The 17242-nt window shown below is 42.8% G+C and overlaps 1 protein-coding gene across 7 annotated transcripts in view; it reads left to right on the top strand.

The window, feature by feature from the left end:
• The window catches only part of NOX4 (NADPH oxidase 4), a 101265-nt gene that overhangs the window by 61688 nt on the left and 22335 nt on the right, over positions 1–17242 (top strand). For 6 of the 7 annotated variants that reach the window (XM_053385561.1, XM_053385560.1, XM_053385557.1 and 3 more), the window contains one exon: positions 8294–8375. The exons of the other annotated variant lie outside the window; for it this stretch is intronic. In XM_053385561.1, coding sequence (XP_053241536.1) covers positions 8294–8375 — 82 coding nt within the window. The remainder of the gene's footprint in view (positions 1–8293; positions 8376–17242) is intronic. 7 annotated transcript variants of the gene reach the window in all.

Below are 17242 nucleotides of genomic sequence, written 5' to 3'. Positions count from 1 at the left end.
CAAGGATCACATACTCCTGGGGATGGTAGATGGTTGATGGAGAGCACTGGATGGGAGACAGAGAAATCTTGATTTCCCTGGTTGAGAGGCTGGGAGGAGAAAGGAAAGGAGGAACCACTATTTTCTGTGGGTGGCAAGGGCTAAGAAGTCCCTTTAGGAGAGGACTCTCTCTGCTACTTTGTTTATTTGTGTTTATTTGTATTTTGTGGTAGCTGTTAGCTTATTATACTATGAAAATTTTTAATAAAAAATCTTATTGCAAAATAAAATAGAGCTGGGTTTACCAAGCATGGGGCAACTCTTTGAAATAGCCTCTCCTCGTGACGGCTTCCTTGGTCACAAGTTATGGTCCCTGCAAAAAATCCTCATGTCTTCCACTTCAACCATGGTTCCAGGCTCCAATAGATATTCCCCCATGCATAAAGTGTTGGCGCATTAACATTCTCTCAGCAACCCTTTACAGCAGTGGTCCTCTGCCTCAATAAGGTGCACTGGCCCTTGGTTGGGAGAGGTTTGTGCTTTGGCTGATGGGAGTTGTAGTTCAGTTGCACTGGGCAGGTCAAAGGTCCTTCACGCCTCTGCTAGGGGAAGGGCCAAAGCTCTATGGTGTCAGTGTTTCTCAAACTTGGGTCCCCAGCTGTTGTTGGACTACAACTCCCATCATCCATAGCTAGCAACAACAACAACTGTTTTCCCAGTAGTGATGTATGGAAGTGAGAGCTGGACCATAATGAAGGCTGATCGCCGAAGAATTGATGCTTTTGAATTCTGGTGCTGGAGGAGACTCTTGAGAGTCCCATGGACCTATCCATTCTGAAGGAAATCGGCCCTGAGTGCTCACTGGAAGGACAGATCCTGAAGCTGAGTCTCCAATACTTTGGCCACCTCATGAGAAGAGAAGACTCCCTGGAAAATACCCTGATGCTGGGAAAGATTGAGGACACAAGGAGAAGGGGACGACAGAGGACGAGATGGTTGGACAGTGTTCTCGAAGCTACCAGCATGAGTTTGACCAAACTGCAGGAGGCAGTGGAAGACAGGAGTGCCTGGCGTGCTCTGGGGTCATGAAGAGTCGGACACGACTAAACGACTAAACAACAAAAACAACAATAGCTTCTGCTTTGCATGCAGCAGGTTCCCCTCACTGCTCCTCATAACTGTCCTGGATAGTACTAGCTACCTTCAAAATAAAGGAAGGAAGTGGAGAATTTTGAATGCCTCTTGACTTTGTGCTAGATTGGTCAGCTAGTTGCCATCTGCCTTGTCTCCATCTGAACCTGCCCTTTTTCCCAGTGGGCTTCTTCCAAGGTGTGCACTCGAAAGCAATTATCTTTTAAAAAAGGAATGCAATTCTCTGTGCCAGCCACAACATAAATCCCAAACGCACTTCTTTCATGGGAATAGATGCTGTTTTGTGCTTACAACACAAGATGGAAGCCCCAGAGGTATGCAAATCTCTGCTTGGCCACATGCCCACTCACAGATCTGTAGCCGCTGTGTAGGGAATTTCAAGAAAGCCATGCAGCCAAACTCATGTTAGTAGCTTTGAGAACACTGTCCAACCATCCCTTCCTCTGTTGTCCCCTTCTTGAAGGAGCGGGTTCCGTCCCTTAACCACATGCCGTGTGAAGAAGTACTTTATTTATCTGTCTTGACTCTTTATATATATATATATATATATATATATATATATATATATATATATATATAAAATGTATATATGTATATATACACACACCCACACACCCACACACCCACACACCCACCATTTTTTAAATAGTATCCTTATACAATTAAATCATTTTCAATTTTTTATACACCTGAGATTACTTGAATCACCTGATTCCCCCCCGCCCGGTTTCCAATGTTTCTCTATTTCATTCTACTGCATCTAATTACATTTTTCAAATTTGATTTATATCCATTTTTAACTTTAGCCTTATCACATTATATGTGCTATAACGATCCTGCTAACGTTTTTAAATTTCTACGGTGATCTTTCAGGTACTGTATAATTTTTTTCCACTCTTTACTAAATTTCTTGCCATCTTGGCGTCTGATCTCACAGCCATTTTTGCCATTTTGGCATAGTCCACCGTCTTGGTTATCCATTCTTCTTTTGCTGGGACTTTCTCTTCCTTCCATTTCTGGGCGGAAAGCATTCTTGCGGTTGTCGACGCATACATAAATAATCTTTTCAAGATGAAATAGCAAAAGACTGCCTTAACTCTTCCAATATCCAGCTTCCTTGGATGGCCCCGGTTTCTACTATTATGAGAGAAGAAAAACTTTTCTCTATCTATGATGGGCAGCCTCCTCAACGAGGGGAATCAGCCGAGGTAATTCATCCAAGGGCTCTTCTCCCTATACAGAACATTTCCTGCTTCTCTTGCTCCGAGGGGGCTGGGAGAAGGTTCGTTCTGTTTTGTTTTCTTTGTTAGGAGAAAGGGTTTCCCACAACAAATGGTTCTCAAGGATTTCAGCATTGCACTCCAGTCAGCTGTTAGCAGGAAATGGAACCTCCAAAGGGACCAGGTCTTGGGAAAATGCATCAGAATCCATCCCAGCAGACTCTCCAAGTTAATGTGAACAGGAAGTTTAATTAGAATCCAGCTGGGGTCTGATGGTTGTACACATTGCCCTGTTCGCTTCAAAGCAGCTGCTGAATGAAAGCATTTACAGTGAGACTTTTCAGTGTTTTCAGCCAGACAGGTCCACTGAACAGCAAATGGGAGCCTTCCTCTTCCTCAAAGGCTTCTTGCAACTTCTTGCAGCTTGAACTGTGCCTAGAAAGCACGGTTCTCTGCGGGATTTCCTCACCCCACTCCTTCCCAAGGGAAAATTCTTTGGTGATGAATTGGAACAGAGGGAAATCTGGGGAAAACTCAAATTGCTGTTTACTCCAATCTAGCAAATAATAAAATTATTGAGTGTTGAGAAGCTGTTTTCCACTGGAGGGAATTCAACGGGACAAGGGGAATTGTGGATAAGCCCTCGGATATCTCTCTTATCCACTCTATTTCTCCATTCTTCTTCCGCTAAATATCAGACTGCCTATCTCAAAACACAAACGGGAAGAAGTCATGCAAGATTCTCCCCCTCCCTCTGCCACTCACCCCGATTTGAAGCTGCAATCCAGGAAGATGAAACTGAAGGAGTTTTCAAAGTGCTTTGGGTGGTGTGTGTGTGTGTTTCAGCTCAGGGAATTGCTCAGAGAAAATTGACTCGAGGCTGTGTGCTGATCAGCTGCAAAGCTGTGGATCCTAGCTGGTGTCTGCAAGGTCTCCAGTTTTAATAGCGTGACTCTAGAGTAAGCGATTTGGGAATTTGCACCTAATGTTTCTTTTCCATTCGTTACACAGGTGGCTGTTTTTATTTTGGTGAAAGGGTTGCACCCCCACGGCATAGAAACCCAGAGACAGAAACATTCAAGAACACACACACACACACACACACACAGGAATTTGTTCTTGCAAAAGAAGTCTGCATGGCCACCAATTTGGATGGCTTTAGAAGAGGAATAGGCAAATCAATGGAGGATAAAGCTAACTATGATGGCTATGTTCTATTTCCACTCTCAGTGGCAACAGGTCTCTGAATAGCAGTTGAGGAAAAACATGGGGTGGGGGGGAGAAAGATGTTCTGCTTGCAAGTTTCCCGTGGACATCTGCTTGTGAGAACCGAAGGCTAATGAAAAAAACCTCACAGCTAGAAGTGTCTAGGGGTCAAAGTTCTCAAGACTGCTAATTTGTCATTTGGTCTACTTTTATTTTATATACAAATTCAGTGGCTCAGGAGTGTCAGGTACCACAACTCTATGGGAGTGTCTGGATTTAGTGCAGCTCAATATTATTTTTTAAAACATCCCCCCCCCTGTAAATATGCAGATCAGCAGAAGTTATGGTGAGGGGGATAGTATTTTCTTCACCAGTATGGCGCTGAACTGGGAGGGGTGTTCTGCACATTGAAGGCAGTTTTCTACCCATACGTTACCCTTACGGCTGGCTTTTGTGGCTGAAGGAGAAGAATAGAATAAAATGCTTGAGCAGCAGTTTACCACCTCAGGGTGTAGCTACACGAAGGCCCTCCAAATGTTGATGAACTACAACTCCCACCAACCCTGATCATTGGTGATGCTGCTTGGGGCTGACGGAGCTCTTAAGTCCATCAATATCTGGAGGGCCACAGGTTCCTCACCACTGGTCTACTGTGACCAGGAGCAAACCCTCAAGGCTTCAATTAGAGATCTTTTCCAGTCCCGCTACTCTAACTGGAGTCCTGTCAGAGGTTGAAGCTGGCACTGCATGCTCTCGACCCCCGAGCAATGGTCTCTCCTCAGTGGAGATCAGGAGAAGGAGGAGGAGGAATCTGGTGGTCTACACAGATATAGACCTATTCAAGTTGACAAGCCAGTTCCTGACCATACGGCACCCTTCAGCCCTGATGCATTTTTCGGTGGCATTTTGGCCTCCTCTAAACAGCGCTGTGTCTGTCTCTCTTCTGGAACATTTTCAGCACCGGTAACCAAAAAAAGCAAGGATTAATTGTGTATGAAGTGCAGCTGTTTAGGCCTGCTGCCCCAGGAGGAAGGTTTCTCCATTCACCAGGAACAGGAGAAAGAGAGAGAGAAAAGAGAATTTGTTTCGTGAGGCTTTGTGGCTTCATGTTCTAACTCCCTAGGAATGCTTTTGTCTTTCCAAGTGGTTTTCTTCGCCCAGCTCCTTAAAGGAAGCTAGGGATGTTTGTAGCATCAGTGGGTCCCCTGCCACCACCTCCTCTCATAGGAGGTGATCACACAGCAGAACTTTTAACCCTTGAGTGTAAGATAATTTGCGTGTCGAGGTCCTCCAAGCCATCCCCAAATAATTCACACTTCACACATAATTTTTGTTTAAGGCTTGTGGCATAATTTTGGCCACAACTTTATTAAAATACATAAATGTGAGTGGTTGCTTAGGCATTGGTTATGACTATCTGTCCCCATACCCAGGGACAGAACTGACTTCCGGATTCCAGCGAAAGCCAGTAAGGGAAAACAATATTGGGGAGAGCATGGAGCCGCGCAACAGACCCTGACACCCCCTTCCGCATGCTCCCGGGGGCTTGCGTGGCTCTAAGCCCCCTTCAGGGGTACGGACGAAAGAATGGCAAGCCCCTGGATTCCTTTAACGGAAGTCCCTTTCTGCAGCAGCATTGGAGGGGCAGGCACCGCCAATCCTTACCCCTCCCCCAACCAATTTTTAAACCAATGCCTAACCACAACCTTACAAGTTGTGACGATCTGCTACACAGTAGGCAAAAACCAAATGGCACCAGCCAATCAGCCAATTGGACAAAATTCCTACCAGGCCCCTGCCCCAAAAGCAGGCATAGCAAGGTCAACCAAGATCCCTAAATTAGGAAGGGTGGGCGGGTGATCTGATGCACACAGCAAAAGAACCTAGTCAGTGCTGTGTGACTTCAGTTTATAACCTTTGGTCCAACACCCTAAATTGCAACACCAAAATTTGCCCAACAACAACCCAACCGCCCAATCACTCTGGATGGTCATCCAAACTAACCCGCCCAGCAACAGAGGGGTGGCCTGCCAGACCCCACCGCAACACGTGCTCTCTATAAATGAGAACTCGCTTTGGCATCAAACTAAGCCCACTGCTCCTCAACTAAATAACGCTCTCTTTCTCTCTCTCTGGCTGCATGAACACCATACAGTTAAAGCACATTGAATCCTGGGGAAGGATTGTTTACCCAGCAAAAACCTACTAAGTTCACCAAACCCTTGGTAGGCTGGTTTTGGCTTGCAAAAACGCACAACTGCTCTACACATATGGGGGGGGGGGTGGATGAAGGCCAATCAATTGTACAAGAATCCCAGGGAAATGGAGGTTCTTTGGGTAGGTGGGTCTGCAAGATAGACAAGTTGCCTGTTCTGAATGGGGTTGCTCTCCTTCTGATGGCTCAAGTGTGTGGTTTGGGGGTACTGCTGGATACTGGTCTTTGTTACTGGTGGCCCAAGTGTCCTCTGTGGCAAGCAGTGCCATTTCCTAGCTTCTGTTTCTCCAGCTACAGAAGTTCCTGGACAGGATTAGCCTGACTGCTGTAAAAACTTTGCCATTGTTTACTGACATTTTGGTTGGTATTGCCCAACTGTGGATTTTTGTGTTTTTCTTCTTCTGTACCGGCATGCAGGCCTGAGGTGGCATCCAAGAAATTCATCCTATTGACACAAGGAATTATTCTTCCTCAACACAACTTCCCCATCCCCCCCTCTGGAGCAGGGTTTTTTAAAATCATTTTTATTTGGTTTTACGAATACAGTGGTACCTTGGTTTAAGAACGGCTTAGTTTATGAACAACTTGGATTAAGAACACTGCAAAACACCCGGAAGTAGGTGTTTTGGTTTGTGAACTTTGCCTTGGAAGCAGAACATGTTTCACTTCCTGTTGAGTGTGTTCCATTTGTAAATTGAGTCCCACGCTGCTATGGGAAAGCACACCTTGGTTTAAGAACGCTTTGGTTTAAGAATGGACTTACAGAGTTATAAACAAAGAATTGAAAATTATATCCACATAGAGAAATTCCTCCAAATCTCCAGACTTCCCCCCCACCCCCTCCGTGGGGTCCCATTTTCAACATTTAATACTACATATTCTTCCATGCTCCAATTTTTATATCAAGCCGTATTATCCATGGTTATTGTTACACTACGTGCGAAATCAAACTCCTGCTAATGTTTTCATTTGCTTACAGTGGTCTCCTAAATAACTTATATATATATATATATTTCCATGAAGACTTTTTTATTTTTCTAAAGAAATATTTATTAAAGTTTTACAAAAGCATGAATACAAAAATACATAAAAGAAAAAACAAAAATAAAAAATACAACATACAAAAAACCAAACAAAAAGTAAGAAAAAATTTAAAAACAAAACCGTTTTTCATAGCTTTAAACTCCTTTGCTTGATTCTTGGACCTCCTCACACCTGCCCTTTTTGTATTCCCATTTACTTAATCAAATCAGCAAATCCTTGCCCTCTTTCATTTATCGTAACTCTGTATCTTAACATTTTTTAACTCTATATTTTCATCCATTATCAATTCATTTTTGCATATTCTTATTAACCTTGTTGCTAATGCCACTTATTTTCAATCCAACATCATTTTAACATTCATTAATTTTACAATGTTTCTGCAGATAGTCTTTAAATTTCTTCCAATCTTCTTCCACCAACTCTTCTCCCAGGTCTCGGATTCTGCCAGTCATTTCCGCCAATTCCATATAGTCCATCACCTTCATCTGCCACTCTTCCAGGGTGGGTAAATCTTGTGTCTTCCAATACTTTGCAATAAGTATTCTTGCTGCTGTTGTTGCATACATAAAGAAAGTTCTATCCTTCTTTGGCACCAATTGGCCGACTATGCCCAGGAGAAAGGCCTCTGGTTTCTTCAGGAAGGTATATTTAAATACCTTTTTCATTTCATTATAGATCATCTCCCAGAAAGCCTTAATCTTTGGGCACGTCCACCAAAGGTGAAGAATGTACCTTCATTTTCTTTACATTTCCAACATTTATTATCGGGCAAATGATATATTTTTGCAAGCTTGACTGGTGTCATGTACCACCTGTATATCATTTTCATAATATTCTCTCTTAAGGCATTACATGCCGTAAATTTCATACCGGTGGTCCACAACTGTTCCCAGTCAGCAAACACAATGTTATGACCAATATCTTGTGCCCATTTAATCATAGCAGATTTAACCATTTCATCCTGCGTATTCCATTTTAACAGCAAGTTATACATTCTTGAAAGTATCTTAGTTTTGGGATCTAACAATTCTGTTTCCAATTTTGATTTTTCCACCTGGAAGCCAATTTTTTTGTCCAAATTATAGGCCTCTCTTATTTGGTAGTAATGAAGCCAGTCTCGCACCTTATCTTTTAATTTCTCAAAACTCTCCTAAATAACTTTTGCTCCTAAATAACTTATAATCCCCCCCACATTCTTTTATAATGTTTTCTGTCCTCTTGGTTTCTGAGTTTTCCAGTCAGCTTTGCCATTTTGCCATGTTGGTACCTTTAATTCCTAATAGAAAAGCTTCTGGTTTCTTAACAAAGTTATTTTAGGCATATATTTTTTTCATTTCATTATATATCATCTCCCAGAAAGCTTTTATTACCTTACAAGTCCACCACATATGATAAAAGCCTTGCACCGATGCAGTTGGGCTAGTTGGATTCTGCAACAAAAGGCTGCATCATTTTTGTTGTTATTGCTGTTTTACAGAAAGATTTCGGGACCTGCTGTTCCTCCATTCCACTTGGGATGCTGAGATCCTGCCGGTCTTCCAGCAGAGGCGTTATCCTAAGTAAGTAAACGTTACCTTCTCCTTGGGAAGAATTAGATAAGAAAAAAAGGTAAGTTTCTTTTTTTAAAAAAATAATATTTATTAGAGTTTCAAACAAATCACAAAAATGAAAAAATAACAAAACAAAAAAGAATAAAAAAAACAAAATACAAAAAAGAAGTACCGTAAAACCAATTAAAAACAAATCAATCCTTCCATGTCTTATCTTTCATTTGCTTGTTTCCCTGACCTCCTCACACCTCCCTTTTTTGTATTCTAGTTCAATAGTTGTTTCAGCAAATCCTTACCATTTTTTCCTTTATCTTAATAGTTTATCTTAATATATTGTAACTTTACATTCTCAGCTGTTAACAATCCATTTTTACATACCCCTTTGTAACATTACTGCTAAAACCACATAACTTCATTCCAACATCCTTCTAACATTCCTTAATTTTACAGTATTTCTGTAGATAATCTTTAAATTCTTCCAATCTTCTTCTACCGACTCTTCTCCCTGGTCTCGGATTCTGCCAGTCATTTCCGCCAGTTCCATATAGTCCATCAGCTTCATCTGCCATTCTTCCCGGGTGGGTAAATCTTGTGTCTTCCAATACTTTGTGATGAGTATTCTTGCTGCTGTTGTTGCATACGAAAAAAAGGTAAGTTTCGTCCTGTGGTTTCGCGTGCCGCAAAAGAGATGGGTATCTGCACTCCCAGACTGGTAGATAAGCCACTGATCTCAGTGTCTGGGCTGCATCTTGCTTTCCTTGATGTTGTGCATCGACACAAGGAAGGGTCTAGTTAGGTTAATCCCTCTGTGTATCTTTTGGTATTCCTTCTCTCGTGATGATAGGCGCACCTGGATTTTTAACAAGGCATCCTAGGTAGGTGCCACGCACACCCACACGTCACAGCCTGCTACAACCATTGAAGCATGCAAACCGACTGAATCAGGAACCTGGTTTTTGTGGCAGCCAAATCGTAAACAGAGGCACCTTCTAATGAGAGCTTGCTTGTTTTCAGAAGAAGGAGAGGTAAGACAGAGATAGATGAGAGCGCATCCATAATTAGAAGGCGCCCATCAGAATCAGATGCCACTTTCATTGTTAATTAACAAGCTGTCCATCATTATCAAGGGCTGTGTGGGAGGGGGCTTGCATGCCGCAAAGATCTTGAGATTTTTTCCTATCATGCAAGACGTGCAAAATGTCTTTGGGTCTGTCAGTGATGGAGGTTCGGTTGTGACCTCAACACAGCAGTACCCCAAAATGGGGTGGTTTTTACTTTTTCCCCATACAGAAATACATCCTTTGAGGAACGGGGGCTAAATCTGCCCCCTTCCCCTGGCGACCTATAGCCTTTGAGAAGGAAGCCTCATCTTATCAGCATAGCTCCACTTCCTCATCTGCATAACCCCATTCCGGGTTCTGCACTTGGGACTCAGCTACACTAGTAAAAAACCACCATTGTTTTCAATGCATTATAAACATGCAGCACCAGATGGCGCTGTAGAGCACAAAACTTTTTAATGTGATTTTACATAGCGTTTTCCTCTCTTTTGTTACAACGATTTAATTTATGACTTATTTCTAGCATTTTTTTTCCTGTGTGAAGATCCACCCTCTGTTATGCTTGAGACCTGGCTTTCTGTATACCTACTCTGTATTTCAGTTCCAAACGATATCTTTGAGTGCTGCCCCTTAGGTAGCCAAAATGGCAACAACCATGCTTACTAAGAGGTAGCACAGATATGGGGTAACAGGACCTTGATTTTCTTGTGTCTTCTCTTGGTGTACTTGGTCTACATCGATCTGTCTAGTTATCTAGTTGGAGGCAACCAACATTTTTGGGCTGACGGATCTATCTGGAATTTTGTGAAAGTGCCGTGTGATCTAGTTGCAAGATGGCTGCCATGGGAGCGTGACATAGCACAAAATGGCTGCCACACCTAAAAGACCTGAAAAAGAGATAGGACCCCAAAATGGTCTTTCAGCGCCTCTCCTCAGCTACCGCCACACTTGTCTCGCAGAGAGAAGCTCTTTGCGCCTCTCCTGTGTTTAGAACAGAAAGGAGGGAAGGAAGGTGTCTATTACTGCCATTCAATGATATTTAGCCATGTTTGTGGGTTGGGTGTTCAGTGAAGGAGAGGTTGAGCCGCTGCAAGCAGGAAGTGAGCCTGGAATAACAAAGAGTTCCTCGTGCATTTTATAGAATATATAGTGCTGATAAACATTTACTAGAATTGTGACTTCAGTCCTATGCATGCTGAAAAGGAAGTCCTATTGAGCCAAGTAAGTGGACATAGATTCTGCTTGTCTGATGATGTTGTTTTAAGTATCATCATCATTTGTATGGCTTCATGTATGCTTTACGATACGATACAATATGCTTTACGATACGATACAATACGATACAATAATCTGTACTGTCATTGTCCCATACAGAACAACGAAATTGAAAAATCTACATAAGACATTCAAACCCAACAAGCCTGCTATCCCAGCTATCCCAACCTGGTTAGCCCCCTAAAAACTCTGATACCCCATTTTTAAATACAATATACTCCCATACAAACTCCTTACAATGTGTTTAAAACCAAAATCGCATTTTCAACTGCATTGCATTTGTCCTCACAGAAGCCTTTATTGCTGCTATTCTACTGTGTGAATATTTCTTTTTTTCGCATCTTGAGTTTAGCTATAATACACTGAGGTTGGATTTAAAAAAAAATAAATTTGAAGAAATGAAGAAAGCTGAAAGGGGAAGGAAGAGGGCATTTTTGATTTTGATGATAGATATAGATGATAGATAGATAGATGGATGATAGATAGATGATGATAGATAGATAGATGATAGAGAGATAGATAAATGATAGATAGATAGATGATAGATAGATAGATAGATAGATAGATAGATAGATAGATAGATGATGGATGATAGATGATAGATAGCCTATCAAAAAATTCTGGGAATCTATTTACAATGAACTAAAAAAAATCTTTAAATATACCTTTATAAAAAAAACCGAAGCCTTTTTGCTGGGGATAATTGGAGAGGAAATCAGAAAGGAAGATCAAACACTCTTTCAGTACGCGACAGTGGCTGCTAGAACTCTAATAGCGCAGAATTGGAAGACATAAAAAATCCCAACTATAAACGAGTGGCAATCCAAACTTTTTGATTATTTAGAATTGGCAAAAATGACACAGAAAATAAGAAATCAAAAAGACATAAAGTTTAACAAAGAATGGAATAAATTTATGACATACATGGAAACAGAGGTAAAAAATCTAAAAATCACAGTAGGTGTGACGTAACACTTGTGATGTAAAGAGTTTTTTAAGGAAAAGAAACTGCAGATAAAAAATCATATAATATATTCTGAAACCGAGATGAAGGGAAGTCAATTAGTGTTGTGTGTTATTTAGTAAATGTAACCTAATTTGTTGGTATCTTATGTTAGGAGATGTTTTTTCTTTTGTTTTCTTTATTATTATTTCTCTTTTTTTATGTATTTCTTTTTTGTGTGTATGTGTTATGTATGTTTCTTTCGTTTGTTTTAATGTTTGATGTAACAAAACGAATTAAAATCAATAAAAAAAGATAGATGATAGATAGATGATGATAAATAGATAGATAGATAGATGATAGAGAGATAGATAATAGAGATAGATAGATGATAGATAGATGATAGATAGGTGATAGAGATAGATAGATGATAGATAGATGATAGATAGGTGATAGATAGATGATAGATAGATAGATATAGATAGATATAGATGATAGATAGATAGCCTGTCCTTGATGACCTCCAGGGAGGTGGAAATCTTCCTAACCGAATAATTGGTTCCATTGTCAGATGGCTCCTACCATCAATACATTTCCTCTAATCTTCAACCAAGATCTAGCCTTCTGTAAGTTAAGTCCATTAGATCTGGGGCTATGGGGGACTAATCTTTGTGGCTGTCCTCGAAGTTTTGGAAAAGTGTGATCATGTCTGTCAGGGAACTGCCATCGGAGCCAGGAGTGGAGGTAAGGCTCCCCAGCGATGCCGGAGAAGGGCCCAGCAGGGATAGAGGGAACTCAGCTACTGAGGGAAGAAATCAGCGTGACACCAGGAAGAAAGGGGAGCAGGGGAGGGGTTCGGAGAGATGGCTCCAGGACTCTTCCACAGAGACCAGCGGGGAGAGCACAGGTCCTCCGCTGGCCACGCCCACCCTGCGCAGAAGACTTCCGCGCAGGGAGGCTAGGCGGAGACTTGGCGTCAAAGAACTTTTATGCTGGAAGAAGTTCAGGAAACGCCCACTGACGGATTCTGCCAGTGACTGACACAGCCGCGGAGTAAGGGCTGTGCAGCCAGGGAAAGGTTCAACCAGGCAACCTTGCCTAGAGTAGCGGCAACTTACGCACGAGCAACCCCAATTCCCATTACAATGTCCATCTGCATTCTTCTCTCCTTGTGGTGTTCGGGGAAAGAGGGAGGGCTCTGATTCCAAGCTTTAAAGGAACTCTGCTTGAAAATGCTGCTCAGTTTGTAACCTAGCCGAGCTTTCCAAGCTGGGTGAGTTTGCATTTCAAGCCAGGTAATTACAAACCTCTGTGACACCTTTCAGCCAGAGCTTTAAGATGATGCAAATTTGTGACAGTCCACCTGCATGAGTAACATTTCACTGGTGCTAATCAACCAAAGTTGAATTTTCCCAGTGGGTTTGCAAGTGTCAATCTGGTTTCATGAGTAGTTCGGTGCGCCGGAAAAAAGTAGACCTAATTTGAATAAAGAAAAAGCTTGGGGATTTTTGGAATAGCATGCAAAGCAGTGTTGGCCTATGAAACAGCAAAATAAGAGAATATTAAGTTGCTCTTAGGGACATGGGTGGCGCTGTGGTCTAAACCACAGAGCCTAGGGCTTGCTGATCGGAAGGTCGGCAGTTTGAATCTCTGCGACGGGGTGAGCTCCCATTGCTTGGTCCCTGCTCCTGCCAACCTAGCAGTTCAAAAGCACATCGAAGTGCAAGTAGATAAATAGGGGTACTGCTCCGGTGGGAAGGTAAATGGCGTTTCTGTGTGCTGCTCCTGTTCGCCAGAAGTGGCTTAGTCACGCTGGCCACATGACCCAGAAGCTGTATGCCGGCTCCCTAGGCCAATAAAGCGAGATGAGCGCCACAACCCCAGAGTCGTCCGCGACTGGACCTAACGGTCAGGGTTCCCTTTACCTTTACCTTTAAGTTGCTCTTGTGCCTTTAGCAGCAAATTGATGTGTATAGAAAAGGCACAGCAGTGGGTGGCAGTTGAAAAGTTGGCAACGCTAAAGCGGTCTTGTGAAGGGGTCAATGTGCGTTCATTTGCAATGCAAAAAATGAATGGATCAAGACAGATCAAGCTTAGATGCATGGCCAACGATCTGGAAGCATGTTGAACCATTCATAAGACACTCTCAGTGTGTTCAGATTCATTGAAAATACCAGCATAGGCCAATGTAAGTTGTGGCAGAGATTCCTTATGAATGAATTCACCTTCCAGATATTCAGAAAGTGTTTCGCTCATTTGCCCCACCCTCAAAAAACTTTTTTTCTAAAGAAGAAATGGCAGCTCATTTTTACTGGTGAATTTCAATGGAATGCCACCCTCCAAATCTATCCGTGTGTGTGTGTGTGTGTGTGTGTGTGTGTGTTTAGAAAAATCAGAGTTGTGGTGTGTGTGTATTTATCATATAATTAGATGCAAGGCAAAGTTTCCCGCTGTTACTGCTTGAGGTCTTGTGTCTCCTGGCAGCTAATGGCAAGATCTGCTTAACGTTTTCAACTCCTTGTTCATTTCCCCAGAATCAGTGGGTACTCTCCCTCTCTTAAAACCACAAACTCTTTGAACCACCATCTCATGCTGCTTAGATTATTGAGCTGTAGCACTCTTTGAAATGATAATGGTCCTTCATTATAGCTCCACAACAGGATTGGCTGAAACGGTGCCCTTCTCAGAGAAGAATAAGGACTGGTTGCTTTTCCTTTCCTTTCTTTTGCTTCGTTTTTGTTCTGTGTTTTCCACGCAGGGAGAGTCAGCCACACTTTGGCAGCTCATTAAAAGAGAAATCTTTACATATGTTATTTTGAGCCATTGGCTGCCGTTTATAATATAATTAATCTTTTGCGATAAATTGTATGCTCATTACAGGAAATGGTTCGTTGGCATCACAGCTCATTAGCAAACAAGCTGAGGACTATATATAAATACACCCTATAGAGCAGGGGTCAGCAGCCTTTTTCAACTGTGGGCTGGTCCACCGTCGCTCAGACCATGTGGTGGGCTGGACTATATTTTGGAAAAAAATAATGAACGAATTCCTATGCCCCACAAATAACCCAGAGATGCATTTTAAATAAAAGCACACATTCTACTTATGTAAAAACACCAGGCATGCCCCACAAATAACACAGAGATGCATTTTAAATAAAAGGACACATTCTACTCATGTAAAAACATGCTGATTCCACAGGGCGGATTGAGAAGGCGATTGAGCCGCATTTGGCCCACGGGCCTTAGGTTGCCTACCCTGCTGTAGAGAGAGAGAGAGTCTACAAACACACACATGCTAATATCAAAGAAATTTATGAAACCTATGAAAAACAGAGTTTGAATTAAAAATTAGGGCTGAGCTGAAAGTTGCTTTTGTTTTAATTTATTACCTGCCCTTCACTCTAAAGTCCCAGGGAAGTATTAGTATACAATACTAAAAACAGCTTAAGACAATCACAGAAATAATGTGGGTCCTGAAAATATACAATTCAAGTGCGTCCTCAGCATTCTCCAAAATAATGGAAGTGCCAGACACAACTCTGTGGGGAGGGAGATCCACAATTTAAGGATATGTAAGTACCCCCCCCCCCCGGGACGTGGGTGGCGCTGTGGGTTAAACCACAGAGCCTAGGACTTGCCAATCAGAAGGTCGGCGGTTTGAATCCCCACGACGGGGTGAGCTCCCGTTGCTCGGTCCCATCTCCTGCCAACCTAGCAGTTCAAAAGCACGTCAAATAGATAAATAGGTACCACTCCGGCGGGAAGGTAAACGGCGTTTCCGTGCGCTGCTCTGGTTCGCCAGAAGCGGCTTAGTCATGCTGGCCACATGACCCGGAAGCTGTACGCCGGCTCCCTCAGCCAATAAAGCGAGATGAGCACCGCAACCCCAGAGTCAGCCATGACTGGACCTAATGGTCAGGGGTCCCTTTACCTTTTAAGTACCCCCCCCCCAATACTCTGCCAGGGCCACTTGTTTTGCCAAGGGCAGTGGGGTTTTTTATGGATTTGACTCTGGAAACGTTTAATAAAAAAGTTCCCAGGTTTCTTTGGGTAGAAGCTGATTAAAGCTGATTAAAGTGGTATGATACTTCATTCAATGTACAGTGCAGACACTTACAATGCGACATTGGTCTTCGCACCTAAGATCAATGTTTTTTCATTCTCTTCTTTTCTTTCTTTCTTTCCCCCTCTTTTCTAACTTCTTCTCTCTTTTTTTGAGCAGAGAACACAGATTGAAAACCAGATCTGACATGACTCAATATCCTTTCTCATTTCGGAGATAGCTGCCATTTTGAAAATAACACCAAAAAAGAGTGCTTCAAATATACAGCAAGTGATCTGAAAGTGTTGACATCAGCTGTAAAAAAAAAGGTTTCGAAAAGGAGAGGGAGATGTTCATTTATCAAGCTGTCAGACTCTGACGCTCAGCGATTCGTGTAGAGGTGCCAGTTTAGCTATGGACCACGAGAAGTCTTGCTCTACTTTTGTTAAAGCTAGATCTCTGTGACATCCTGGCTATGCACAAATGTGTGCGTCTTCTTCAAGCTGCATGCTCTCATCCAGGTCTAGTGCAATCTTTCCAACTAAATGAGGTCTAGCCTCATGGACTAGACTTGGAGAATTATGTGTTCATTGTTTTATGTGGAACAGAGGGTAAAGGATACAGCACCATTGACTACACCTGCAGAATTGCTCCCGTGCTTAGGCAGCAAACCTAGGAACAGCAGCAGATGCTATGCCAGAGCCAGGACTGGGGTGGAACAGGCACTCTGAGCAACGTCTTGAGACTGAAGGGAGCATAATTCATGGCCTCTCTGTGTAGTCTGTTGATGTAAATAAAAGAACTAAAAGAAGCTCTCCACTTCTCTGATTTCACTCGGCAGTCAGCCTGTGAGTTGGGACAGGTGGCAGCAGCAGCGGGTGAAGGGTTAATTGGCACAGGTAGAGCCATCCTCTCATACATTTGTCCGACTTCCCTTCGCAAGCCCTCTCAGCCAGTGGGCACCACTACCTCCTGTGCCACTCAATTCCATCCATTAATTAAGTCTTGCCACTGACAAAACAAGGAGCTCCCAGAACCCCCCAGGCTTCCCATCCTTCATGCAGCTCCCCTTCTCTGTGCCAACGTGGTCTCTCTTCAGAAACTCTTGCAAAACTGCCAGTGCAGGACAGCAACACAATAGAGGCATTGCAGAAATTACAAAACGCTGGTGGCCTTTGAGTGCAGACGAGGGGCATGGTCTGGTTGAGGCGTGAGGTTTGTTTGGAAAACCTGCTGTTTTCTAGCCTGGTAGGGAAAGCTGATGTAGTGTCCCCAGGATATCACTGGAGTCTTGTCCCCCACGAACATCTTCTTGTGGGTGAGGAGATAATTCTCCAAGCCTCATTTTCAGGAACCTTTCTCAGTGAGGTACGTTGTCGGCGACATGTTTTTCATGCTGTGTTTTCTCGTGTGTGTGTTTTTTTTCATAATACTGTGGAGCTGGCACAAGATGAGAAGCTGCAAGCGCCTCTCCGAGGAGCATTTAAATGAAATACTTTTAGGCCTCTCCTCCAGGCTTCCCCTCTCCCTGCCGCTTCTCATTTGGCATTCT

This window comes from Podarcis raffonei, chromosome 4 (genome assembly GCF_027172205.1).
Source record: "Podarcis raffonei isolate rPodRaf1 chromosome 4, rPodRaf1.pri, whole genome shotgun sequence".
NCBI classification, from domain to species: domain Eukaryota; kingdom Metazoa; phylum Chordata; class Lepidosauria; order Squamata; family Lacertidae; genus Podarcis; species Podarcis raffonei.
The sequence above is the reverse complement of the archived record's forward strand: the minus strand, read 5'-3'. Positions and strand labels throughout refer to the sequence as shown.